Source organism: Rhinichthys klamathensis, unplaced genomic scaffold (genome assembly GCF_029890125.1).
Source record: "Rhinichthys klamathensis goyatoka isolate OS25496 unplaced genomic scaffold, OSU_Roscu_1.1 h1tg000133l_1, whole genome shotgun sequence".
Lineage (NCBI taxonomy): Eukaryota > Metazoa > Chordata > Actinopteri > Cypriniformes > Leuciscidae > Rhinichthys > Rhinichthys klamathensis.
In genome coordinates this window covers 3132842-3159340 of record NW_026606668.1, presented here as the reverse complement: position 1 = coordinate 3159340, position 26499 = coordinate 3132842, and the positions used below count along the sequence as shown (strand labels likewise).

The following is a 26499-nucleotide window of genomic DNA, read 5'->3' as shown; positions in this document are numbered from 1 at the left end:
AAAAATTAACCAAATTGTCTGTTTGATTAATGTGATGGTATGATTAGTAATATGATTAGTGCACAGGTGAAGTTAACAAGAACAATTCGTTCACTTAAAAGATATTGAAACACTGGTCAAAACAATATCAAGAAAACTTAAAACAGCTCTATATAAGTTCATAGGCTGCTATCATTCACAATTTTAAACTGGACCATGCAAAAGAAGATATACAACTACAAAATGCAGAGTTGTTCAATTTCTGGCAATTTGTTTATTCACTAATTCAGTTCTTAGCAACATCATATTGTCACAGACAAAATACTCAACCACATTCAACCTGGAGTATAAACGCCATGCAGGGAACAGACCAAAAGTAAAACAAGACTACTGAAAGTATAGCAAAACCTTAGTGTTCAAAGTTCCAACCTCAACAAAACTATTGTAAACAAAGCAAGACAAATTTACATTTACTTTCAGTACAGAAATTCACTAAAGACGTTTGCACATGTAATGTTTTAATCCAAAATGCAGCTTTTAAGTGTATACTCACTGAAGACATAAGCACACTGCATCCTTGATGTGTGATACTGACTGATCAAACTCATTCATTCAGATCTTTTATTTGAGGTAGAGTATTTTGTGAAAATATAAAAAATAATCATCTTTCTCTAGCTCTTTAAAATGGAACAATAAACAACAATAAAAAAAACTACTTTTTCAATGTCTTGTGTCACAAACTACTATTGGGGTTCTATTGCTATGACATTTATGTCTTTCAGTGCAAAACACCACTGAAAGGAATATAAAGCATTCTCAAGGACAGAGCGTAAACGTGTGCTTTAGTAAGCCTTTGACACAATAGTAGCACCAGATTAACACTGTAATCCACAATCTGTGGACTGTCCAGTAATTACCATTAACACAATTTAATATCACACCCACTTTTTCCATTATGTAAACATTCTCTCATCTTTCAAAGATTGAGGCACACACACAGTTTTCTGGAGAATATGGACTATGAAAAATACTTCAATTGCAGATTAAACGAAACGTAAGATCACACTGAGTAGAAAACTATGATAACGGATTGATTTGATCAAATTCCCACAAAAGGAACTAAACGCTGCTATGACTTACATTGTCAATAATTATACAGGAACAAACTGATGCTTTTCTTGAATGAAATTTCAGAGATTCAATTTAAATGTCCTTTTTATGGTTTCAGAGTTGTGTGCTTGGTTGGAATTTAAGGGTTTAAAAGGACAGAAAATCCCGCAATTTTATATTCACCCTCATGTTGTTCCAACCCTATATGACTGACTGACTTTTTTCTGTAAAACAAAAAAGGTGACATTTTAAGATTATCCTGGCTATTCTTTTCCATGTGATGACAGTCTTTTAGGGCTGTCAAGCTCTAAAAAGTCAAAAAGTTCAGAAAATTAGAGCATAGATTATAATATAATTGTATGGACCACATTTTAATTACATTTTTATGGTATTTTTATGTCATTTTGCTGCAGTCCCAATCTTATTTCACTTGTATTATATGGAAAAGAATCATCCTTAAAAAATAAAAAAGTCCATCCTGCAAAATTGAAATGACATGAGGGTAAGTAAATTGACAGAATTTTTATTTTTGGGTGAACTATTTCTTTCAAGAATAGTCGTGTCTCAGAAATGCAACAAAATGTGGCTCCTGATGTAAACTAATGTGCTTCACAGAGAGACTATATATTTTATAGTTATGCTTTCATCCTTAGAGGGATATTCTACCAAAAAATTTAAATTCTGTAATCATTTACTCACTTTCATGTTGTTCCAAACCTGTATGACTTCTTGTCTTCTGCTGAACACAAAAGAAGATATTTTGAAGAACATTGATGGATAACCAAACAGCTTTGGTTCCCAGGGACTTCCATTGTACTTTAAAATATCTTACATACAGGTTTGGCATGAAATGAAAGTGAAAAAATGATGACAATTTTTTTTAAAACTTTTTGAGAGGACTACCCCTAAATACACTATTGTGCATTCCGATATACTGTAGCGGTAGCAATCATAGTACGGAAGGATCAAATGTATTGATGCTTGTCCATATTCTTGCTCTTAGAGATGTTTTCCATATATAATCTTTGCGGTCTCCTTTCCTTTCATATAAGACTTAAAAAGACACCAGATAAAAAAAATGGAGAGCATTAACAATTGTCCCTGTGTGGTGCCCGTTTCAGTCTATAGATAGTTAGTTAGATGCACACTCGTACGTACGTACATACACAGACTGTCAGCTGGACAAACAAGGCATTCTGATTGGTATTTTAAGGCTGGGTGTAGGCTCCGAATGGTTGTCGAGCACAGTGCATCTTGATTGGTGTGGTCATCTGATAATGATCAGATCCTTACTGGTCCATGCAGAACAGGAACACATTCTGATTGGTCCTTTTTGTGAAATAAATCTAGCTTGGTCTATTTAAAGGAGGATCTGAGCCACGTAGGGCGAGTGTGTGCTGGCCACTGCTGCAAGCAATGGAATGTCACTGGACTCAATTCTGGGGGGAAAATAATAATACATTCATACATTTGACATTATGCTGTTTTATTTCTCACACTGTCTGCATTTAGAATATCATAATGCTTGACTTAAGTGTAGGATTAGTGACAATTGCTGTGTTCAAGCCATGTCTTAATTGCCATAATATCCAGATGACAACACGTGACGTTCTATTCGGAGCTGTTCACGTCCTCGGACTGGAAATTATGCGTTTGTATGGAAACACTATCAACGCTTAAATGAATCTGCAGCAGTCAGGTGTTACAGCGGTCACATGGAACATGAAGGAGCTCTCCAAAAATTCCTATCTTCCAAGCCTATATTTCGAGATCTACAAGGACGTGAACGCTTTTTACAAGTTAAAATGTCGTAATTACGGTAATTACAACATGGCATGAACACATCTAATAAGTAGGTGATCTTACCCCAGTGCCAGCCCCAGTTCTTTTACATGGACCCTGGTTTGACCTCTCAGATATTCTGCTAAGGATCGACTCTTAAAATACACCTCCTGTAACCGGTCCTCCAGATGCATCACACACTGAGATGATGTTTGCATAAAAACACACACAAAAAAAAATCAGAATCTACACTACTGATCAAAAGTTTGGGGCCTGTAAGATTTTTTAAAGATGTTTTTTGAAAAGAATTCTCTTATGCTCACCAAGGCTGCATTTATATATATATAATATATAAACAGTAAAAAAAAAAAAAAAGAATTATTATTAAATGAGCTGTTTTCTATTTTTTTCTTTATTTTAAAATGTCATTTATTTCTGGCAAAGCTGAATTTTCAGCAGCCACTCTTCACACGATCATTCAGAAATCATTCTAATATGCTTATTTGGTTCTCAAGAAACATTTCTCATTATCTATGTTGAAAAAGGTTGTGCTGCTTAATATTTTTGTGGAAACTGGTATATTTTTTTCAGGATTCTTGGATGATTAGAAATTTCATAAGAACAGCATGTAGAAAAGTCTTACGATCAATTTAATGCATCTTTGCAGAAATAAAAGTATCAATTTCTTTTTTAAAAATCCTACTAACCCCAAACATTTGAAGAGTAGTGCAGATAAACATACTGAACACTGCAGGTAATAAACTGTAAATATGTGTGTGTGTGTGTTGAGGAGACTTACAAAATCGGTTGCGATGTTGAGCGCATATAGCTGCAGAACTGATGTGATGAGAGTGTGTATGAGGTTGGACACCATCACGTCCCTGCCCATCCGCCCGCCTTCACACACGCGCCTTTGACTCGTCACCACCTGCACACTCAGTCGGTCTGTATCTGCCACAATGCACAAAGCCTCGGCCACGGGTTCATCCAGCGCCGGATGCTGCACATACACAAAGGTACACACTTTTTCCTAATGTACGGTATAGACCTAGTCAGGTTAGACGCCATATTAAATTTAACGTTGATGAAAACGAGGCTGTGAGGGATAGACTAAAAACCAGTTCACACCAAGGACGATAACTTTAACAATAATGAGAAACGATATCGTTGGAATCACTTTTGGAATGTTTTTTTCCAGCTGATGAACGATAAAAACAGTAAAACGTTTTGTCGAACGAAAACTGCAGCGCGTGCTTATAATAAAAAGAACGTTATCGCCCACTGGTGTGGACGCTAATATAGATATCGTTATAGTTATCTGTACAGTTATCGTTTTTGGTGTGAACAGGCCTTTACAAGCAACTTTCAAAACTTGTATGTTTTTGTCTATTTTTTTTTTTTTTTTCGAAAGACTTTTAGTCAGCTGAACAATCGGTCATTTTCCTCATTTTCATTTCTGTCAAAAATTAAAAATGGCATTACCCTAGTCAACCTAAAATCCAAACCTTAAACAAGAAACCAAATTAAATTACACATGCTAAACATTAAAACTAACAGACATAAAACACTGGAGCAAAAATTGTCAAATGAATGATTGTGATTGTGTGAACATACATGAAACATTTACTGTATGCAGTAATAACTGTAAATGTAACTGTACTTACAAGAACAGTGTGTTCCAGGTCAGCCATAAGGCACTGTTTGAGCCTGAGATCGGAACTGATGCCATGCAAGGCAAAGTCAGGCATGTACTGAGGACAGTAACCACCCAGCAAAGAATGCCCAAAATGATTAACACTGGCTCGACTCTCTACCTGATAACTATACAGAAACAAACACAAATGGTTATTGCAGCCTTCCTTGCAGATGTGCTAAAACATTTTACTACGAAAAGCTAAAAATCTAACGTGATTGATAGCTGTGGGCCAAAAATAAATGTTGCATTAAATACAACTATATTAGATACAATTTTACTTAAAAAATAAATAAAATAAAACATTATTTTCTACATTTCAATGCAAACATTTTTTAAAAATGTAAAAAAATAAAAATAAAAAAAAGTTATGATTTTATTTAATGTCCATTAAAAATGTTGTTTCTGTCAAAAACAGTAAAAATATACTTTAGGGTTTTAACACTATTTTCCTTCTTTTTTTTTAGCTGCCTTTAAAGGGATACTCCACCCAAAAATGAAAATTCTGTCATCATTTACTCACCCTCAAGTTGTTGCAAACCTTTATGAGTTTCTTTCTTCTGCTGAACACAAAGGAAGATATTTTGAAGAACGATTGGAACCAAACAGTTGTTTGGCACCATTGACTTCCATAGTAGAAAAAAAAATACTATGGAAGTCAATGGTGCCAAAGTTCCAATCGTTCTACAAAATATCTTCCTTTGTGTTCAGCAGAAGAAAGAAACTCATACAGATTTGCAACAACTTGAGGGTGAGTAAATGATGACAGAATTTTCATTTTTGGGTGGAGTATCCCTTTTAGACTCCTATCAATGCGTGTAAAATGATACAGCATGACTGTGCTGCACTTGGAAGCTGTGGGCTTCATGTCAGGTCCAGTAACAAAATGATCAGAAAAGTGTCACACAAACTATTAAGATCATATTGAACTAATGACTTTGTTAATAATAAACTTAAAGGGATAGTTCACCCAAAAAATTAAATTACCTCATGATTTACTCACCCTCAAGCCATCCTAGGTGTATATGACTTTCTTCTTTCAGACGAATACAATCAGAGATATATTATACATATAAAAATGTCCTAGCTCTTCCAAGTTTTATAATAACAGTGAATGGAGGATGAGATTTTGAAGCCCAAAAAAGTGCATCCATCCATCATAAAAGAAGGGTGAGTAAATCAAGGGGTAATTTTCATTTTTGGGTGACCTATCCCTTAATGCTGATATTCTTGTTGGTATTATTCAGATGTATATGCAGAGCAGCAGCTGCTACATTATCACTAGTTTTTCTGGTGTTAATAATATTTTTTATCCTACTTCCTCATCATGGTTGGACCATGTTTCTGAACACTGAATAGGCAACACTGAGATGTAGATGTGAACCGTCATGTGTTCAAATGCATTTATCCGTCTAACATAAAAAAAATTGCAGAAGTTTGCAAAAAACCTATTACGGTATGTTTTCACAGTACAACAACTGTCAAAAGGTAAAATACAATGTTATGCATCATGACAAGACCCCTTTAAATTAAGAGAGTGAGATTAGTTTGCACTTACTTTGGCAGTGGTAACTCGCACTCCTTTTGTTCTGTAGCCACGAACAGTTCTTGCGGTGATGTTTCCTCATCATCACTGTCACCTAGAGCACTATCTGAGCTCTCGTTCCTTTGTATGTCACTCAAAATCCTTTGATGCAACTTCCTGTCCAATCCTCGCCCACACCCCACCCCAGTAAGACCGCTTGCTTGTCCGTCATTATCTGCCTCCCTGGGGCTGCCAATGTGAAACTGCACCCTATGCAGAAGAGGACTCTGATTGGCCAAAATGTGCTCTAATCCACCCCCAACAGAGTCACTGTCTTCTCCAAAACATTCCTGTCCCATTTCTGTACATTCAGGCCTGACAGTGGTCGATTCCATACTGGGGGATGGATTAGTTGATTTTGTATCAGTCAAAAGAGTTTCATCATTTTGTCCTACAAAGGTGCCTGGAATGGCATCGCCCAAGCCAGAGTTCAGTGCTTTTTCACTGGTTCCAATAACACTAAGAGAGGGCTTTAAGGGGTCTGTTTTTTCATTGATCCTTTCACTTCCAGAGGTGGGATCAGTGGTTTGAGAGGTGCAGGGATTGGCCGGATCGTTCATCTGTCCTTGAGGTTGTACATGCTCCTGCAGGTCTGAGCAGCGAATGAAGTAGGACAGAACATACAAAACTCGCTGTACCAGCTCCCTCCTGCGTCCCACGACCACCGTTCGACACACTCTCACTGGAGAGCCCAATGCACCATACAGATCACCTAAACAACACACAACAAATAATATAATACAGTAACAAAACTGGTTTATAGTTGCAAATGAAAACAAATGCAGGACTAGCAAAGTGACTTTTTTTAAAAAGACAAACATTAGCGACGTGTTCTTTTGTATATGACAGCTCAAAAAAGTCAAGTTATTTTAAGTAAAAAAATCACCATGAAAATGAGAATGCAAGACCAGTCTTCAGGGAATTATTGAATTGAATTATTGTTTGATCTCAAACTAATTTTTGTGGATGGAAAAACACAAATATATACTAAAAGAAAAAAATACAATATTAAATAAATGAACCTCAACAAAAAAAGAAACTATAGCTTATCTAAATGAGTCATTGTCTCTCCCACGTTAAAGTGAGAATTTAGTAGTAATAGTAAAAATGAATATTTAACACATTTAAGTATATGACTCTGTACATAATAATTGTTTTAATGATGTATAAGAATCATAAAGTATGTATATGTTGTTTATACAGAATTATATCAAATTATACAGAATTTAACTGATGTGCAGAGACAGATGTAAATTGAAATTGCTTCAAACTTGGCTCATCCAATCAGAATTTTATAAATCTGTTTTACAATATTATTTTCATTGTTTGAGTATTTTTAACTCAAGTGCTAAATAATATGAAGCTGTTTTTGCACTGCTGCCACACTTATGCTTCATTTAATGTGAACAATATTATATTTTCATTTACATCCATCATGGTTATTTAAAGAGGCCATATTATGCTATGCTTCAAGTCTTGATTTAGTTTTTTAGTCTACTAGAATAGTTTTTCATGCTTGAATGTTAAAATTCTTTTTTCCACATATTTTATGTTGTTGCTGCACCTCTCTACCCAGTCTGTCAGTAACGCTCTGTTAGTTTCAGTCTCTATGAAGCCCCTCTTTTTAGAAAAGCTAAATGTTCTCTTGATTGGTCAACTGCTTTGAGCACGTTTCGGAAATGTAACGCTCCTTACCATAACCGCGAGTTTCAAAACACTATGCAACTCAACCAGGCATCGCCTCTTTATTTTGCGTATGCCTTGGTCAGGAATTATTTAAATGAGGAATCTTCAAAAGAAGAAACTCAAGACTAGTAACAATCGACTGGTTTCAGAGAGTTCAGAAACAGTGCTTATGCTAAAGAATAACTCTTTTTGGAGTGACTTTGTGCTTCGTAACTTTTTCATACTCAAACAGCAACATTACACACTAAAGTAAGTTGAAAATGTAAAAAAACAAAAACATAATAGGCCCTCTTTAATTTATAAAACAATTTATTTGCTGAAACTCTAGTTAAAATAACTATGTTGTGAATGATATATATATATGAGATATGTAATTAATTGCTCATGGCATGATTTTTTGAAAATTTTCAAAACTACTAATGTGATGTCCAGAGTGCAGTAGACTCAACATTCCTGCTTGAATATTGTATGAATGTTTGTATGAGTATATATATTATACATTTAGTATACTATATATTTAAATATTTAGTCTTGTGTGCATTTTTTTTCACCTAATTGAGCCCACAGTGGGTTGTATGGGTGAGATTTTGCCAACAGATCAACTGACTGTGAGGCAGGTTTCTGGCCGGCAGGTGTGATTGGCGGCAAGCTGCTTGGCATCACCGTGGGAACCCAGGCTAAGTGACGCGTAAGAACAGCAGTAAGGAGAGCTGAGAGAAACCTAGACAAAAATGAAAGGAATAGTTCACAAAGTTCCCACCAGAACTCAATACAATAAGGCAATCAAGAGGAAATCACTTAAGACTGACTGCCACACAGACACACCTTGCCAATTGTGTTTCCTGACACGCTTAGGATCAGTGATGGTGATGGAAACAAATAATTGATTTTCCACATATCCCTTTGATTACACAGTACTAGTAAAAGAACAGGGTTAAAGATTTTTAAGTAATATGTTTAGTAGAAAGGTTAAAAACCACTGACTGGCTCTTGGCTCCGTGTTCCATCAGAAAACTCATCTCCTTCAGAAAGCGATGACACAGTAGGTTTCGCTCGGTACTTTGGGATATCATGGAAAGCCAGACTGGCTCGCTGATGCGGGGAGCCATGTACAGGTTCCACACAGTCATCCTACAAACCAATAGAGAACCAGATGAGACTAACCCAAATCAATGTTGAAATTTACTTGATCTCAAACTTGAGGGCTTTTGTAACAATATCCTCTGCACCAAGTTGGTCATGAAACAAAGGATGTTAATACTGTAGGGGGGCATGAAGATTCATATTTGTTCTGTAATTTTAGAGGCAAACACAAGGCGTCTGAAAATACATTACCAGTGCTATGATCACGGGCTTGCTGAATTAATTGTCATTTTATTCACTGCTACAAAAATAGTACACTGTACATGAACTGTACATGAAGAATATAATGCCAAAAATATACTGTAAGAAGGGTGATGATATCAGCACCACATCCCTCTCACTTTCACCTGAATTCTCCCAGTGCTTCCATCACTCGACACAGATAGACCTGCACTCGCTGACTGGACTCAGCTATCCTTCTGCACAGAATCATTGCCTGAAAAACAAAAACACACAGTTTGAACTTTGAGGTAAAGTTTAAATGTTATGCAAATAGAAATAGTACAGTATATACAAGATTAAAAAAAAAAAAAAAAAACTTTTATCAGCAAGGATGCTGTAAATTATCATTATTTAAAGTGGCAGTAAAAACATTTACATTGTTAAAGGGGTCCTATTATGCCCTTTTATGAAGTCTTGATTTTGTTTTTGGGGTGTACTAGAATATGCTTTCATGCTTGACTGTAAAAAAAACAAAAAAAAACAAAAACATTATTTTACATTATTACAGAACCTCTCTGCCCAGTCTGGTTCGAACACTCCGATTTCAATGAAGCCTCTCTTCCGAAATACGAAATGTGCTGTGATTGGTTAGCTGGCCCAGTGTTTTGTGATTGGTTAGCTGGCCCAGTGTTTTGTGATTGGCAGCTTTAGCGTGTGTTCGGGAAATGTCACGCACCTTACCATAACCGTGAGCTCTACTCAGATGTAAATATTAACGATGGCGTCAATTTCAAACCAATTCAAGCCTGATTCAGAGAATGTTAACAAACAAGAGGATCGTCCTGAACGGATTTCATGCACAGACTTTGCAAGCACGGATTTCATAGGACGTTTCAGAGAGGTATGCTTTTTTGTAATTTTCTTATACATTTTAAATACAATGGTATACACCAATTTAATCATGATATGTGTCGGAAAACTATAGTAGTACAAACAGTAATCAATCACAATTTCACAAAACCATGGTTAATTTTCCTAAGGGAGCTTACAAACGCTACAGTAAACACTACATCAATACAGTAATGCTAGTTAGCAGTCTAGTGGAGGCAAATCTTTGCCCTTTGTTTACATCGTTGCAACAACATAAAACTTAATAATTGGAACTGTTAATAGAAAACGCAACTGCAAATTATAAGACATACTTAAAGTTGTGATCCATAAACAACAGATTGTCCCAACAAAATGGGAACTGCTCCGTTTTAGGAGAGCTTTTGTACATATAGTCTGCATTGTGCTCTCTAAGTTTCTGGAAGCTGTTTTCCGTAAAATGTGCAGCACACCGAAAAACGTTGGGGTTATAATGTTCAGGAACTCTAAGTTTGTCAGCCTTAAGGAGTCAAACAAATGGGTTTTGGAAAATGGGTGGAAAAAACAGCGTCTCTTTGACATACAGTAGCAGCAGCTGCTCAACCAGGCCTCACAACATTTTTGCATATTCCGTGGGCGGAGATTATTTAAATAAGTAACATTATGACTTCACAAAATCTAATCTGGAAAAAATGTGTTGTAGTCCAAATAAGTCTTGGAAAGTGGATTCTGTTAAATATCTCCCTTTGTAGTGGACTTTCAGCTTTGTAACCTTGCGGATCATTTTTATGCTCAAACAGCAACATTACACACTAACTAAAGTTGAAAAAGTGAAAAAGCATAGTCTAATCCCTTTAAAGAAAATTCTATTTCAAATAAATATTAAATTTTTTCTACACTGCAAGACTGAAGTAATGCCTGCTGAAAAGGCAACAGCTTTACCAAAGCGGAGGAATTGCATTTCAATATAACAGTCAATTTTTATTCACAATCCTATTCAGAATATATTCTCCATGCATCTCGATTTTAAAGCAACACCACTAGATTACTAAAGGTCATACTAAAATTAGTTTGCTCTGACCCACCCATCAAAACTGTATAAGCTGGCATAATAAACCAGTATCAGCCTTGTTGGTTGTTTTCTTTGGTCTGTAAAATAAGATTGTTTGGCCTTTTGCCCTGTTTGCCGTTTCTGTAATGTTTTTAAACAGACATTTTAAATTCTGATAATAACTGTTTATGAAACAAAATTATTATTATAATTTTTTAGATGAATACTAGAACATTTGGCTAAAATTGGTTACTATGACAACAAATAACTTGCCTGCACTATCACACTTACCCTCTCGATGGCAGTCTTGAGTTTGTTCATGTGAGACTCAAACAAAGGAAAGTGGGAGAAGAAAAACTCCTGAAAATTGTGGTTTTCCTCCTCTCTCTCTGGCAGGCTTATAATGATGCTGATGGCAATCTTCTTCCTCCGGATCACCGCAGGGTTGGAGCTGCAGCTCTCGTCAGACAGGTTGAACATTTCTTCAGTGCTCCTGATGCACAGACATACACAAATACATCCAACTTATCTGCCCACTGTAACTTCTGATATCTTACTTGTGGAACATAAATTGATTCACACTTACCAGCGAGGCATGGGGCCATGTTGAAGACTGGTGGCCTGGCTACGGAGCCATCGCCGCTGGTAACTGCTGGCACAGCCACTGCTGAAGGAGGAGCCAGGTGAGGGGAGGGGAGTGGCCAATAAACTGCTCAGAGATGCTGCAGAATGGGAAAGTGGAGTTCACAGGCACATTTACGTTATAAAGTTTGTCTGTAAATCAGCAAGTAAGACAAATATCGGTCAAGTTTTGATCGGTCTAACTCTAATGTAACTGTTATGGGTAGGTCATCTACGGACATCTAATGTTACGGATATATTTTATCATGGTACTGTTCAGTCTCTTATTGATTTTTTTTTCCACTTCACTTTTATCCAAAGAGACTGAACTATTTGCACTGTATTTATCAATGGGAGATACATCATGGTAAAATAATCTGTCATATGTAGGCCTACTGTGGCTCACATTAATGGGGTCGCAGCAGCACGAGTTACGTGACCAGCAACATATTTCTGCTTCAAATATTGTGCGCAGTTAACAGTGAGTGGTGGTTTCAGACATTATTTTATTAAAGTGCATTTGTCAGTACCGCACTCCTGACAGAAAGAAAAGCTCGTACTGAAGGCGGAGCGGTTTGACCAATCGGATGAAAGGGGCGTTTCGGTGCCGCCCACGTGTGCAAATTAAATATTTGTAAACCAGAAATGAAAAATAGAGCCAAAATCCAATTTTTCGTTTCTTAAACGAAACAAAAAAACGAGCTGGTTTTCATTTCTCGTTATTCGATTCCAAACAGGAAATCAAATGACCAAAAGATACACGGACCATCCGTGTACATCATTATTTATTTTTAATTCCCTCATAACTTATAATTAAAATAACTTCCCCTCCCTTTAGCAGCGACATCTCTTCTCTTCTCTGATGACGTGTTTACTGGCGTGAATGCGGGACGACCTGTCACTCACATGAGATCACAGCTATCCAATAAATTCCCGATGGACAAAATTAAGTCCATACATTTTTTCTTGTTCAAGAAGCCGTCAAACTCGTCAAACAATTCAAACTCGGATATATATGTTACAATATGGAAAGAAAATGCATAATAAAAAAAAGATGGAAAGAAAAGACAGTCACAACTTCCGTTTCATGTCGACTTTACTGATAGCAAATAAAATAAATGGCAAATATTAACATTTTATGCTATTTTTGTCTAAAAAAACACTAAAAACTAAAATCAATCGTTTTAAATGCTACACACAAATGTAGACAGCACAACATTATAATGTAAAGTATATTCATTTTGAAACTGGGTAAGGATTACATTTAACTAGAATTTTTAATTCCTAGTTTATTACATAATTTACAACATTTATTATATTAATATTATTTAAAAAATCTTAAAATATAATCAATGTAAAAGTAGAGAAAATGAGCATGCACCATTAAATATCCACTATCAACTGACAAAAAATATATATATATATATATATATGTCTAACATCGGCCGATAACTGGTATGATACAGTGATAATGCTTTGGTCAATTCAAGAATGCATTAATGAAGTTCTGACTTCATAAATGTGTGCATACCTGATCGAGCAATGCCACTGTCTCCATCCTCACTGTGTCCTCTGCTAGGCATGTCCACTGGATTACTGTGGGCTGGAAAAAGAGTCATTACACATTCCCTCACATTCAGCTGCATTCTGAAGAATGTAAAGTGTGTCCGCATTGCTTCACATTGTGGGTGATTTGGTGGAGGTTTTGGGTTCCCAAGCACTTTTCAAAAGAGCATGCAGGTTAGTATCCCCCATGCACACACACACACACTCACTCACACAACACCTACAAAAGTGTGGACCCATCTGAAAGCGTGAAGATAAAGCCCGTAATCTAGAAACCTTGCAGTCTCATTTGTAACAATACTGCTGACCCACAATAACTCTGTTCACACTTGGTATTTACATCCATTTCAGTGATCCAATCACAAGTGTACAGCTGTATAGAGATGTAGACAGTGTGAAAAATATTTGAGATCCGATCACAAACCACATTGTGGTAATATGAGATGCATATTATTATCATCATCAGGTGTAAATAGCATTCTGTCTCCGCTGTTGTGATTGTATCACCCAACTATGTTAATACCAGGTGTAACACAGGGCCAAAGGCAGAGGAAGTGCATTATGTGAGGGGCCTAAAATCAATCAAAGGCTAAATAGTCAGAGAGGACACACAGTAGAAAATTAAAACATAGCTAAAGTGTTTGTGCATGTGAGATCAACACATGCTCACGCTGCTTCAGCATTCCACACAAACCTGCAAAGAAAGATGCGCTCCGAGCCAGGCGGAGCAGAGGAGCACTAGGTACACGGCAAACTCCTAAAAAGAGTGGTATATGGCCATGTTGAGCAACGGTATGTTTGGGTGAAAATCAGAGGAAGAATTAAGAAAATAAACAGATGAAAGTGCTGTTCCGAAACCATGAGCTGCCATGCTGCCTACATATACAGCTGATCTTAGCATCCCCAATGAAATAGAAATATGAAATAGTGTTCAGGAAGTAAAAACTTTATATATGCTTTTGTTGAAGCCATTCGTTCGCATTATTTCAATAATCATGATTAAGAGCTCAATTCATGGTTAAAAACGAGATTACCCATGATGCTGTAAATATAGATATATTCTGTATGTATATATATTAGAAATCCAACTGCTCCAAACTCTAAAAAACACAACACAGATAAATATTAGGTAAAAATAATCCTTCTTAACTACATTTAGCTATTTTCAATAATTAGTTTTCAGAATTGAATCAAATAAAATTTGATGTCAAGATTTCTCTCTCATCTGTCATCCTGGTTGTTGTTGTTTTTTCATTGATCTTGCTGCAATGTATTCTGGGACTGTTCTCTGTGAAAGGTACATGGAATGCTGCCTTAAAACTCGGGAAACAGCATAAATAAGATACCTACCTTTTGGAACAGCCTTTGTGACAGGAGTGAACCTATAAATTGCTGCCTATGTAGGCACTCGGTAGCTCACTAGGTTTTGGAACAGATTGTGACAAATTAACAAATAAAGAAGAAATGTTTGTACTTATCTTACCTATGCTGCTGGTGTGAAAAGTTTGGCTCATTGACTCAAAACTGTCTTGCAGCCTTTAAAAAATAGAGACAATGAGTGATCGAGAGCAGAGTCTTGTAGCAGCAGATTACAGGTGAGAGGAAAGAGACGTACGTATTTGTACTTCCAGAGGTGCTGCTTCCAAACCGGGTCGAAAAAACCTTACTGACCATCAGCTGTGGTGGAGACCTGTCACATACACAATATTACAGTGTTATCGCATACACACCGCTAAGACCCTGATTCCTGTGAAATATATCACATTTACATAAAATACTCACCGAATGTGGTGAATTTTAAGAGTTGAACCCTTATAGCTCATGGAAACTGAGCCAAACATCATCTCTCCAAGCATATTCACGTCTGAAGCTGGTCTGGTATACTGAACATACATACATAAGTCAAAAGTGACAAAGTATTCTATGTAGCCATAAACACACAGTTTATGTTGGAATTTTATGATTAGAATTTATAAAAGAATTTTGACTAATGGATTCCCATGATACTGACTTAATGCCTGAGCATAAATATTTTTCTGCACAAACCTGATATGTAGGAGGCTTGTCTTTCTCATTTGCTTGGCCTCCGATATGGCAAGCATCACTCCGATTGGGGGGAGTTTTGTTTTCATCAGCAGTCTGTAAGATGTACGAAACAATCGGCCACATCACACTGAGCCTCTCAGTCTTTAAGGTCATCACAGAATCAAGGGGATATTTGCTACAAAATATGGGTATCCATATTAAGGACTAATGAGCACTACCGTTCAAAAGTTTAGGGTCACTACGGTTTTTTTTCTTTTTAGAGATTAATACTTTTGTTCAGCAAGGATGCATTAAATTGATTAAAAGTGACAGTAAAAGTAAACAGTAAAACTCACAGAATCTCGCACCTTATTGGGGATGTAGTAGGCTATACTATATAGGCTACACAGGCAAGCAGAAAGACTCAGAATATGAATGTAACGCGCAAAGTTTCACGCTAAGCGTTTCCCAGTGAAATACTGGCATAAAAGTTGGCTTGACATGGACGTTGATTCGCGAGATTCGCAAATTTAGGGACCATCTCTAAAGTTGCATATGACATTGGTATACACGTTTCTAACTTCAATAGCATTTTGAAGAGAATGACTTACAGTCATAAAACCAACTGTACAAGTATTCATGTTGGTGTCAGGTATGATGCGCACCTTGTAGATTTTTTAAAATGTAATAAAATAAACTGTCAAATCATGTGTAAAAAATGAAATTTTTTCCACTACCTAATTTTGTTTTGGAGGCCTCCTACAACAGGTTTACATGCATCAAAGGTAAAAAAAACGCTTTCATTTTCTCATAATATACATTGCACATTGTAGACGTTGTTCGTGGTTGTTCAGAGTCGATTGTTTCTTATGAGAGACGATAACTTAATTTATTATGCACTTTTGGCTTCACAACTTTGCAGCTTGTTTACATTACATTACACAGACACAGACACACTACACTACACATTGCATGAAAGGTAATATTTCGAAAAAGCACAATAGGGGCTCCTTAACTTCAAGCAAGTCACACTTTAGTAAGAGTCATATGCCCAATCTATTCTTTGCTATATGCGTCGACAAAACAGTTTGACTTTTCGCAACTTTTTGAAGTAACCTATTAAAGTCATTCAGAAATCGCAAGCCATTGCGATATGTACATTTGCGATATTTCAATAATTTCGCTATGCAGCCCTATTCACCAGTAATGAAACAAGTGAAGTCTTTTATGAGTGAGTCATTGAATCATTCATTTAAACCGATTAAACATTTTTATTCAAATTAATGATATATTTTTGGAATAGACTGCAGCAATTAACATTTAGTCAGAACCTCTTGTAAATTACATGTTATATTGTTTAGTTGTCTATTCAAAATCTTGGGAGAAACGTGATCTCTATATATAAAAAAAATCGTGATTCTCCATTTATCTAGAATTGTGCAGCTCTACTAGAAAATATATTTTTCACAGAAATTATGTTGTGCAATAACGTGGAGATAAATAATAATAAAAAAACAAGGAAATCAAAGATATGGAAATCTGCCAGCGCAATATTCCACCATGAGACAATTCTATAGCAATACACTCGCGCACACACTGTTATTCTGTCTCTCTCTCCTTGTGACAAAAGCTGAGGAGCTGAATAAACAGACCAATCATGTGACAACTTACTGACAATAAATCACACTCTGTTCAGAGAGAGTCAGAGACATTCAATAACAACTGTCTAGATGCATGAGTATAGATGGGTTGACATGAAAAATACAGCTTTGATTTAAGACTATGCATAAGCAATAGGAAAATTCAACTCAATATTACAACAGTGAAAATAAAGTACCGGTATGCATATTGTGATGAAAAATCAGTTGACACATCAGTTTAAACTTTTGCAGTAAATAATTAAGGTCTACTTAAGGGTTTTTCCTTTTTTCTAAAAAGTCATAACTTTTATTTTTTCTGACAAATTTTCTTTGCATGTGAATTAAAACATAATTTCCTTCCTTAATAGCCTCTTTGCAAATTACATTGTAACACTATTCTAAATCAATCTGTTCAGAAAAGTGCTGCACAAACTGTTAAGGTCAGAGTAAGACCGATGTGTTTAGGGACAGTGTTTTACTTTCATGTATTGAGTATAATACTTTTTTTTTTAGTATTATTTTCCTTTTTTTATTAATTTTGGTTGCTTTTTAAAATTTTTGTTTCTTTCCCTCTTACCCTGAGTGTATCATAAAAATAAAATAAAGCATTAAGAAAAAGTTTAGCCGTACTTTCCTAAAGATGGGATCCTTCAGAAGGACATGCACACAGTCAAGAATAATCCCAAGTTTCCCACATTTTATTCTTATGGTATGGTTTTTTTTTTTCTTTTCTTTTTACGAAGAGCACCTATTCTATGTCCTTCTTTTATCTCATCATGACTAGATGGCCAAGTTTACGAACACTGAATAGACACTGACATTTTTATTTACTGAAGAGTAACAATAACAGTTACAGTGTGGTTGCATAGTACTTTTTTTTTTTTTTTTTTTTTTTTTTTTTTTAGATAATGAAAAGTCTGAATTATCATGACATGACACCCTTAAAACATCCTTCATGTGAAAAGTGTATAATTTACACCCCCCAAAAATTATACCAAAACTTAACATCAAAAGTCATAAACAGCCATACTAATCCAAGATCCAACCCATACACTCACTCTCATAAGCAACACTTTGACCCAGTTAGCCAAGCAGTCACACCTGTCATGAGATCCAAGCAAGCTGGATTACAGAGCATGTGACTCCTCCCAAAACAGTGCTCATAGACACCCCCACACATACACACACCACATTAGCAACTTACCGGCTCGGATGCGTCCAGTTTATGTATTGCTTTGGAGTCAAAGAGAACCTGCCGTCCTCTTCTCTCACAGTCTTGATACACTATTAACCTGATCTGAGCTAGATCAAACTCTGCAGATGCCCAACTAAAAAAAAGAGAGAAACAGAAGTAAGTGTGGTCAAAACATTCAAAAACAGAAGAAAAAAAAATACTTACTGAAGTTACATATATATATATATTGACAACGACATCAATGTCAATTCTTTAACGAATAACTGGAAATATTAAACTGAAAATAGTTATTCAAACAGTTCCAGTGAATTTTAAGCGAATAACAACTTACAATAATGTTTAAAAGCTTGGGGTTGTTATGATGTATTGTTTTTATAATAAGTCTCGAAATGCTCACAAGGCTGAATTTATTTGATTAAAAAATACAGTAAAAACAGTAAAATTATGCAAAATTATATTATATTCTTATTGTAATATATATATATATATATTAAAATTTTTATTTATTGCTGTGATGCAATACTGAATTTTCAGCATCATTACTCTAGTCTTCAGTGTCACATGACCCTTCAGAAATCATCCTAATTCTGATTTGGCGCTCATGAAACATTTCTTCTTATTATCAATGTTGAAAACAGTTTTTACTGCCTGATATGTTTGTGGAAACAGTGATAATTTTTTTGGGATTCTTTGATTAATAGAAAGTTCAACAGCATTTATTTGAAATTGTTTTTTGTAACAATATTAAAGTTTTTTTACCGTCACTTTTAATCAATTTAATGCATCCTTGATAAAGCAAAGTATTCATTTATTTTTAAAAACATTGCACTGACCCCAAACTTTTGAATGGTAGTGTACATTTACTTTTTTTCCTCACACAAAGCTATATGGATTCCCAACACTTGGAATATACCAAATCAGTCAGTCGGTCTACTTGTATAGTGCTATATAGATCCCTGTTCACTGAATCATTCCCTGAATTCACATGGGAAAAGAGAAGCGTGAACATTCTTCAAAATCTCTCCTTTTGTGTTGTTTTGGAAGTAAATATTACAACTTTCATTTTTGGGTGAACTATTCCTTTCATTTAAACCATAAAACTGCAAGAACTTTCAATAAAGCATTTAATTGGACCATCCCTAAACGAGCAAAAATACATTTTCTTTGCACGAATACAAACATCCTACCTGCTTTCCATCCTGGTGTATGATAAGTGATCAAACACTCATTTCCAGCCTCGAAGCACTACATATACATCCAAAATAGATATGAATAACAACCACAATAAGCCCGAAACTGGCCAAGAGAGCAGCTGAAGGCACGGAAAGTGGACCATTCACACAGTTGCATGTTTCTTCTATTAAACATCAAAAGATCACCACAGTCTAACAACGGAAAACACAGGCACACCGTCTCCATCTCCGCTTGTCCGGGCTCTGAGTGCACAAGTCACACGAAACCACACACACACACACACACACACGCATGGTGTCGGCAGCCCCCCTTCTCTCTGGTTGTGTAGATGATGCAGTGATGATGATTGTTATATCAGTGTCCATGTGTGAGTTGGCAATCACTCTGTGTCTGTTTGCGTTGAGCTTACGGACTTTGTATATGGACTGCTTAGTGTTAATGTGTGTGTGTATGTGTGTGTTAGAAGATACGTTGCTCCGTCCTTTCTAACCCAGCTGCTGAACAATACACTGCTATGCACAGGCCCCCTTTATCCCTCACACACACTCACACACACGGAGGGCACAGGCTCTCTTTATCCTCTCCTACTAAGACTTTGCCTGAGTGTGTGTGCCAGTATATAAGAGAGACAGAAGGAAGGAGGGAGAGAAAAACACTTGCTTGGGGTGGTACTGCCACTACACATTCACACAAACACACACACAGACCCTAGAAGTTATATTAGTAACACTCCTCATAGATACAATGGTTTTCATACTAAGATAATACCATATACTAAACCTAACTCTCACAGAAACCTGTTTACATTATTAGATTTAAAGCAAAAATTATTTAGGATATATTCAAATGTCGTAACAAGTCTGTTTCGACAAGTTTCACTTTGCTTGTGAGGACAATTTCAACCATTTGGCCTTCACAAGTGTAGCTAAACCCATACACACACACACACACACACACACACACACACACACACACACATCTAACTCTACTGACAGTGATTCACTTTTAAGAAGCAAAAAAGAATAATAAATTAGCCTTGACACATCCTTTGTGGGATTTTCCTGATACTTCAGATCACATGATAAGCAACCGCTAGCTGTGCCACATGATCGCTGCAAGTACACACAAACACACACTGAGATCTCACTGATTGACAACTAGAACCATTTCAGATTGGCTGACTGAAATCTGCTGCGTGTAGAAAGCTGAACTGGAACATTCATTCACAAATTCTATAAATCCGCGATCCCTTGCGTGTTTGTTGATTCAATATTTTGACAAATTTGATCATGCTTTCACCTAGCACTAACAGTCTAGTATTCACATTATATATTTACCATTTTTATATTGCTACCCAAAAAAAGTCCAACAAGCCTCATGCACTCAAAGCAAAGGTCACACATCAAGCAGCTTCAGCAGCAGTGAAGAAAGCAGTAAGAGAATAGCAGCAAGATATTACAGTTCAAAAAGATGTTCATCAAATTAATGTTTTATGTGAAATATGAATTTAGATTTAACTACAAATTACAATATATAAACATGAAAATGGATATGAAAATAAAATAAGCATGAGGAAAATCTAATAAATATTTAATCTATATTATTCATACATGTTTAAATAAAAAATATGTATACATTAGATTGCAAATAATTTAAATATATGCTAATATGTACTCAGTTTAAGGCTGCTTTGATGCTGCATTTCATTTAGACAGAAGCAAAGCAGCATCAAACAGACTTTGATATTAGGGGCTGAGGTGGGTCAAAGATGCATATTTTACATGTTGTGTGTTGGGTCATTTTTATCGTAGAAGTTGAGAACCCACAGAGTCTGCTTAAAACAACCTTAACTCGGCTGTGTAACAATGCCTTAAGAATACATGTTTCACACATGCAGATGCATGCACATACTGGCCAGGTGTCGACCGGAGGTAAAAACAAAAAGATTTGGATCAGATTCCTCTCATTCGCAAACAAAGATGTTACAATATTTGTATAGTGGCCGAAAAAGCACACACACACACACACACACTTGGTGTACCTGTTCTGTGAAGCATCCTCTGGAATGAACTCTTTTCTTTTCTTGAGACTCTTAATCTTCATCTTCAAAGGTATTCCACTCGATTCACTACTCGAGTGTGTGTGTGTGCATACAGGCATGCGTACACTCATCCGATTCTCCTAAAAAAATCTGTTCTTACTTTGTCTAGAAGCAAGTTCTCCAAATCAAACAGCATTTATGAAATTAAAAGAAGATGACTTTGAAAAATGGGAAGATTCAGATGGAGAGACAAAGAAAAGAGAGAAAGACGTTTTTGGGTGGCATGTGTTCAGAGACTGAGAGGTTTCTACCCTTATCTATCTGATGACAAACTGAATACAGCTCTAACGTCACATGACTGTCACACACTCACAACGCATGTGATCCAAACACAGTCATAGGACACTCTCACTGGCTAAAGTTGCAAACCTCAGCAAACAAACTAACATGTACCCTTTTCTTACACTAAGAATGCATGTTGCAACACATATTCGGTCAGTCATATGCTTTACCCCCACACAAAGAGTGAACATTTTTAAAAAGTAAGGGTTCACAATGGAATTTTTCCACACACAAAAAAGAAGATCATACGTAGCCTATTAAACGCCGTTTTTTTTTCTTTTTACATGGAGTGGGTCTCCTTATGGGGGCAGACATTTTGAAATCACATGACCAGCAGAATAATACTTTATCCAATACTAGAGCATTATGGAGATACTTTCACTCGCAGAATAAACTGACTGACTGCAAACAGTGCATTTCTACAATGGCATCAGTTATTAAAAACTTTTGCACTATGCTGCATCAACGCCACTAGGTGAACTGTTGTATTTATTAACCATTAAAAACAAAATTATTGAAATGAAGCTAAAATAAAAAAGTATAAATCTTAGATGAAAAACATATAGCAACTAACTGAAATAAGCTGAAGTACTAAAATTAAAAAATTTAAATAATTTAAAGCTAAATTTAAATATATATAAAAACTAACTTATAAGAATGTCAAAAGACAATATGAACAAAAACATTAAAGTAAAAAAAACTAAAGGTAGTATTGTATTTGTACACTGTATTTGTCATGTTCAAAATAAACAAAATTTAAATAATGAGTAAATACATCATCATTCCTTCATCATGTCTTTTTTTTTTTTCTTACCCTGATTCACTATGGTAAGCCTATTATATTTTAGACCTGTCGGGATGGAATTATATTTATATTTCTAATGAAAAAACTTTTAAAGAAAAATCTAATTTAAGAACACATTTCTCAGCTCACTGCTTTATGTACACAAAATGTTGCTCTGCGAAAACTATTTATTTCCCTGTCAAATGATATATATCCGAATTTTGGTTAATCCAGTGATTCTTACCTAAATCAATTCTGTAAATAGGCAAATCTTGAGCAGTGGCTGTGGAAGTGAATGGAAGGTGATTACATTAGTGGGAGATCCCTTCACAGTTCTTTTCTGTTGTTTTAGACCTTCAAATTAACACTGGGATCAATGTTTTATATATTATCAGTGGGTACCTATGGAATGCTGCTGAATTAATAAATACAACAAAAATAAATAAATAGATACATAAATATACAAAGAAATGTAAAAATAAATTAATAAATGTGTATTTATACTTTTTTCATTTATTTATATATATATATATATTTATTTATATTGCGCAATCGAGCTCAGAGTGGCAAGAGCACAGCTTTGAGGCCACAGTGACACCTTGTGGTGTGACCAAATTAAATGCAAGAGGTGTGTGGAGTGGTTGGACACCTTTTTGCACACCCCTTCCATCTGATTTGTCAACCCTTTCTCCTGTCCTCTGTACTGCAACATGGCACGCGGCAACCGCATATTTACAATTCATTTTCAAGAATTCGCTTACAGCCCAAGATTTAAAAAAATCTATCTTTTTGCTTGTCAATAACAAATTAGTGATTGCTTTATTCATAGCCAATAAAACTGCAGTTGGCATGTGATCTAAAAAGTATTTTGTAGGTTATTCATTTCATCCTCATGTGGCTTAATGTACTAAGACAGTGATATTGGAGGACCAAATTCAGTATACGCATTATTAATAAAGCATACAGACAAGCAGAAGAACCTCGCATATGAAAGCAATGCACGTTAAGCATTTTCCCCTTATAGAAAACCGTTAAGAAGAAAACACTTAACTTGGCTTAATGCATTAGACAGTGATATTAAAACATAAAATTCAGTACACCTTACTAATAAAGAATGTACAGACAAGCAGATGAGTCCAGAATATGAACGCAATGCACAAAGTTTCACGTTAAGCGATTTGGGGAAAAAATCTAATTGCGCTTTTTCTGGTTAAAATTGCAATTTAAATGCGATTTTTAAAATAAATTTAAACAAACATTATAAAGAACACCAGGTTTGTTGTGCCTGCTTCTAGGGCTGCACAATTTGGCCCAAATTTTTGTGCTTAAGTTATCAAATGACTACTTATGATTATAATTACTCCTACTAAAAATATTAAACAAAATGAGAATTATTAGCTACTATTGTAATAACACTATTTCTTTATAAAAATTAAATTCCTCATTACTGTATGGACAAAGAAATATATAAATAAATGTGTAAATAAATAAATAAATATAAACATAAATACATATATGAATAAATAAATAAATGTGGAAATAAAATAAGTGTAAATAAATAAATGTATAAATACAATTATACATAAGGAAATAAAATTATAAATACAAATTATAAATACATGTTTTTACATTTCTTTGTATATTTATTTATTTCTTATTTCGGCAGCTTTGGCATTCCATAGTACACAGGGTCACTTTCTGCTAAGAAACTGCAGAATTGTCATGCGATAATGCATTTAGAAAGAGTCCATAATATTGTATTACCGCTAAAAAAATTATGTTAGACAATTGACAGTATATAAAATAATGCCTTTTTTTGGCTAAAGCTTAACATTATTAAAGAATTATAATTGTAGTTTAAAGTGAGGAATTAGCTCTACTTAAAGCATGACAGCTTTTCATTCACACGGAAGTACTACTATATTTTGATCTCACTGACCCAGTGGACCTCATTTCTTATTAGATCCAAGGGTTTGTGATGAAGAACTTAAAGTCGCCGTGAAATGGAAATTGCAATAGTCTTTTCTTTCATATTGTGATGTCTATCTGATTGAAACGGCTTCTGGATGCGTTTGTGTAAGAAAAATATCCATTATTCAAAACTTTATAAAGTAAAATAGCTAGTTCTAAAATAACTAGCTTCCGGCCAAATGAACATACGGATTCCACATAAGTGTAAAGCGCAACTTATGCGAGTAATGCAACGTACTGCTGATATTTACGCTACGCCATGACACACTATGCTACTTCTGACATCACAAGCTGCTTAAGGGCACATTAGGCGCATATAGCACCGTATAATTTATATATATTATAGACTGCGTATGGCTGTTTGGCTGGAAGCTAGAATTTTACTTTGTAACATATTAAATATGAATTTTTTCTTACACAAATCACATCGCTTTGCTTAAGAAGGCCTTTACTAATCCCCCGGCACCGTGTGGAGAACTTTTATGATGGATAGATCATAGATGCACTTTTATGATGGATAGATGCACTTTTTTGGACTTCAAAAGAGAAACAACAATTATAAAGCTTTGCCATTATAAAGCTTGGAAGAGCCAGGACATTCTTTAATATAACTCCGATTGTATTCGTCTGAAAGAAGAATGTCATACACCTAGGATGACTTGAGTGCGAGTAAATCATTGGCTAATTGTCATTTTTGGGTGACTATCCCTTTAATAAGTTAATTTGATTAAAGATTACAAGGGCACACGCATTTTTATAAAATAATGATGTTAAGTCGTTTATAATAAAAACTGCAATATTCCATAAAAAACTTTAGATTTCATGGTGATTTTAACCTTTTTCTAAAATGAGTAAATTTAACATTTTTAAGATTTTTCATCATCCCCAGGTGTCACTGGACTACTTATTTTTCTTAGAACTTATATTTTATAGCCCTTTGATGATCTTTTTCCTCAGTTTATAGCAGACACCCAGAAATGTGACAGATTTACCTGCATGCTTTTTTTTATTTCTACCCAATAAAACCTCTTTTATTGACAACATCCAAAGTCGACGCGTTCACGTTCTCGAACAAACCATTTTGTTGACTAACTTGTAGCGGCACATAAAAACAATCCAAAAACCGCTAAGGAGCTGAGTGGAGGAATAACTTCTGTGACAAGTTTATCCTTGAAGCTTGCATGTTCTTTTATTTTGTACAGGTTTGCACGATAAACAAAATATGTGCTCCAGCACTCACCCCCATTCTTCCATATGAACACACACACAACAGGTGTTTTAATAACACTCTCATTATCATTTGGTCACATGACTTTCCCATTACATGCTCCTACAAGGTATACTGAATTATGTAATATATAATTAAAAGTGCAAAAGGAATATAAAATAGTCATTCGAATCAAAAGCAAAAGACGACCATTTGTAAAATTAAACAAATATACATTTCAACATCACCCCATAAAACCCCTGTCCACCCACTCTGACTAGAATAAAGGAACCAACACAGCAGAAGCCATAAATGTACGTGTCAAAACTAGCAAGAATTGGTCAAGCATAAATTGGTAAGTTACATAACGCGTGGACTCGGGATCAGCTGACATGGACGCGCGCTACGCAGAACTCGTGTGTGACTCCGTCCACAACACCGTTAACACATAGACTGGAACACTACGGCCTGGAAAGGATGGCACAATTATGGTGACCCAACTTGTACATATTTGCACAAACCTCTACTCTTTATTGCAGAAGAAACAGCTGTCTGCCGCAGAGAGGTCAGCTGACAGTGAGCGTGCAGGTGCGAGGGCTCGTACTGTATATCCATTGATATAGCTGTCACTGTGTATTTGCGTGCTAATGGTCTTACCATTGCTCCGCTCCCCTCGAGCAGTCCCGGGCGCTGCCGTTACCGACGGCTCTCTTGCTGAAGAGCTTCTGCAGCAGCGTCGGCATGCTCGCGCTCTATTTTTTACAAACACAACGCAGCACACTCTGGGATTCCCGTTTCCCCACCATGCTGGAGTCATGTGACAAATGCTGCAGCTCAGCTGAGACACCAAGAACA

General features: G+C 35.7%; 1 protein-coding gene across 3 annotated transcripts; it reads right to left on the bottom strand.

Annotated features, from left to right (window-relative positions):
* Positions 1-1981: 1981 nt before the first annotated feature.
* fnip2 (folliculin interacting protein 2) lies at positions 1982-26499 on the bottom strand. 3 transcript variants are annotated; one of them, XM_056256879.1, is made up of 18 exons: positions 26302-26499; positions 18115-18238; positions 15292-15384; positions 15028-15128; positions 14861-14935; positions 14729-14781; positions 13940-14002; positions 13211-13282; positions 11645-11780; positions 11350-11551; positions 9326-9414; positions 8820-8966; positions 8387-8556; positions 6123-6861; positions 4536-4692; positions 3671-3871; positions 2956-3071; positions 1982-2528 (listed from the first exon to the last, which is right to left on the bottom strand). In XM_056256879.1, exons 1-18 carry the CDS (start codon positions 26385-26387, stop codon positions 2450-2452), a joined length of 2703 nt encoding a protein of 900 aa, XP_056112854.1. In that variant the 5' UTR covers positions 26388-26499; the 3' UTR covers positions 1982-2449. The 3 variants fall into 3 exon arrangements, with proteins under 3 accessions (XP_056112854.1, XP_056112853.1, XP_056112855.1); XM_056256878.1 differs by lacking the exon at positions 26302-26499 and adding an exon at positions 21341-21664; XM_056256880.1 differs by lacking the exon at positions 13940-14002 and having other exon boundaries at positions 26302-26498.

Bases quoted from the DNA above. Each gene is read 5' to 3' on its own strand.
- fnip2 (XM_056256878.1), bottom strand. From the start codon at position 21,471: ATGAGTGTACGCATGCCTGTATGCACACACACACACTCGAGTAGTGAA. The intron at 18,239-21,340 runs GTACACCAAGTG...TCTTTTTTTTAG, and splicing joins GAGGATGCTTCACAGAACAG to TTGGGCATCTGCAGAGTTTG. The intron at 14,003-14,728 runs GTAAGATAAGTA...CACTCTTTTTAG, and splicing joins TTTTCACACCAGCAGCATAG to GAGTTTGCCGTGTACCTAGT.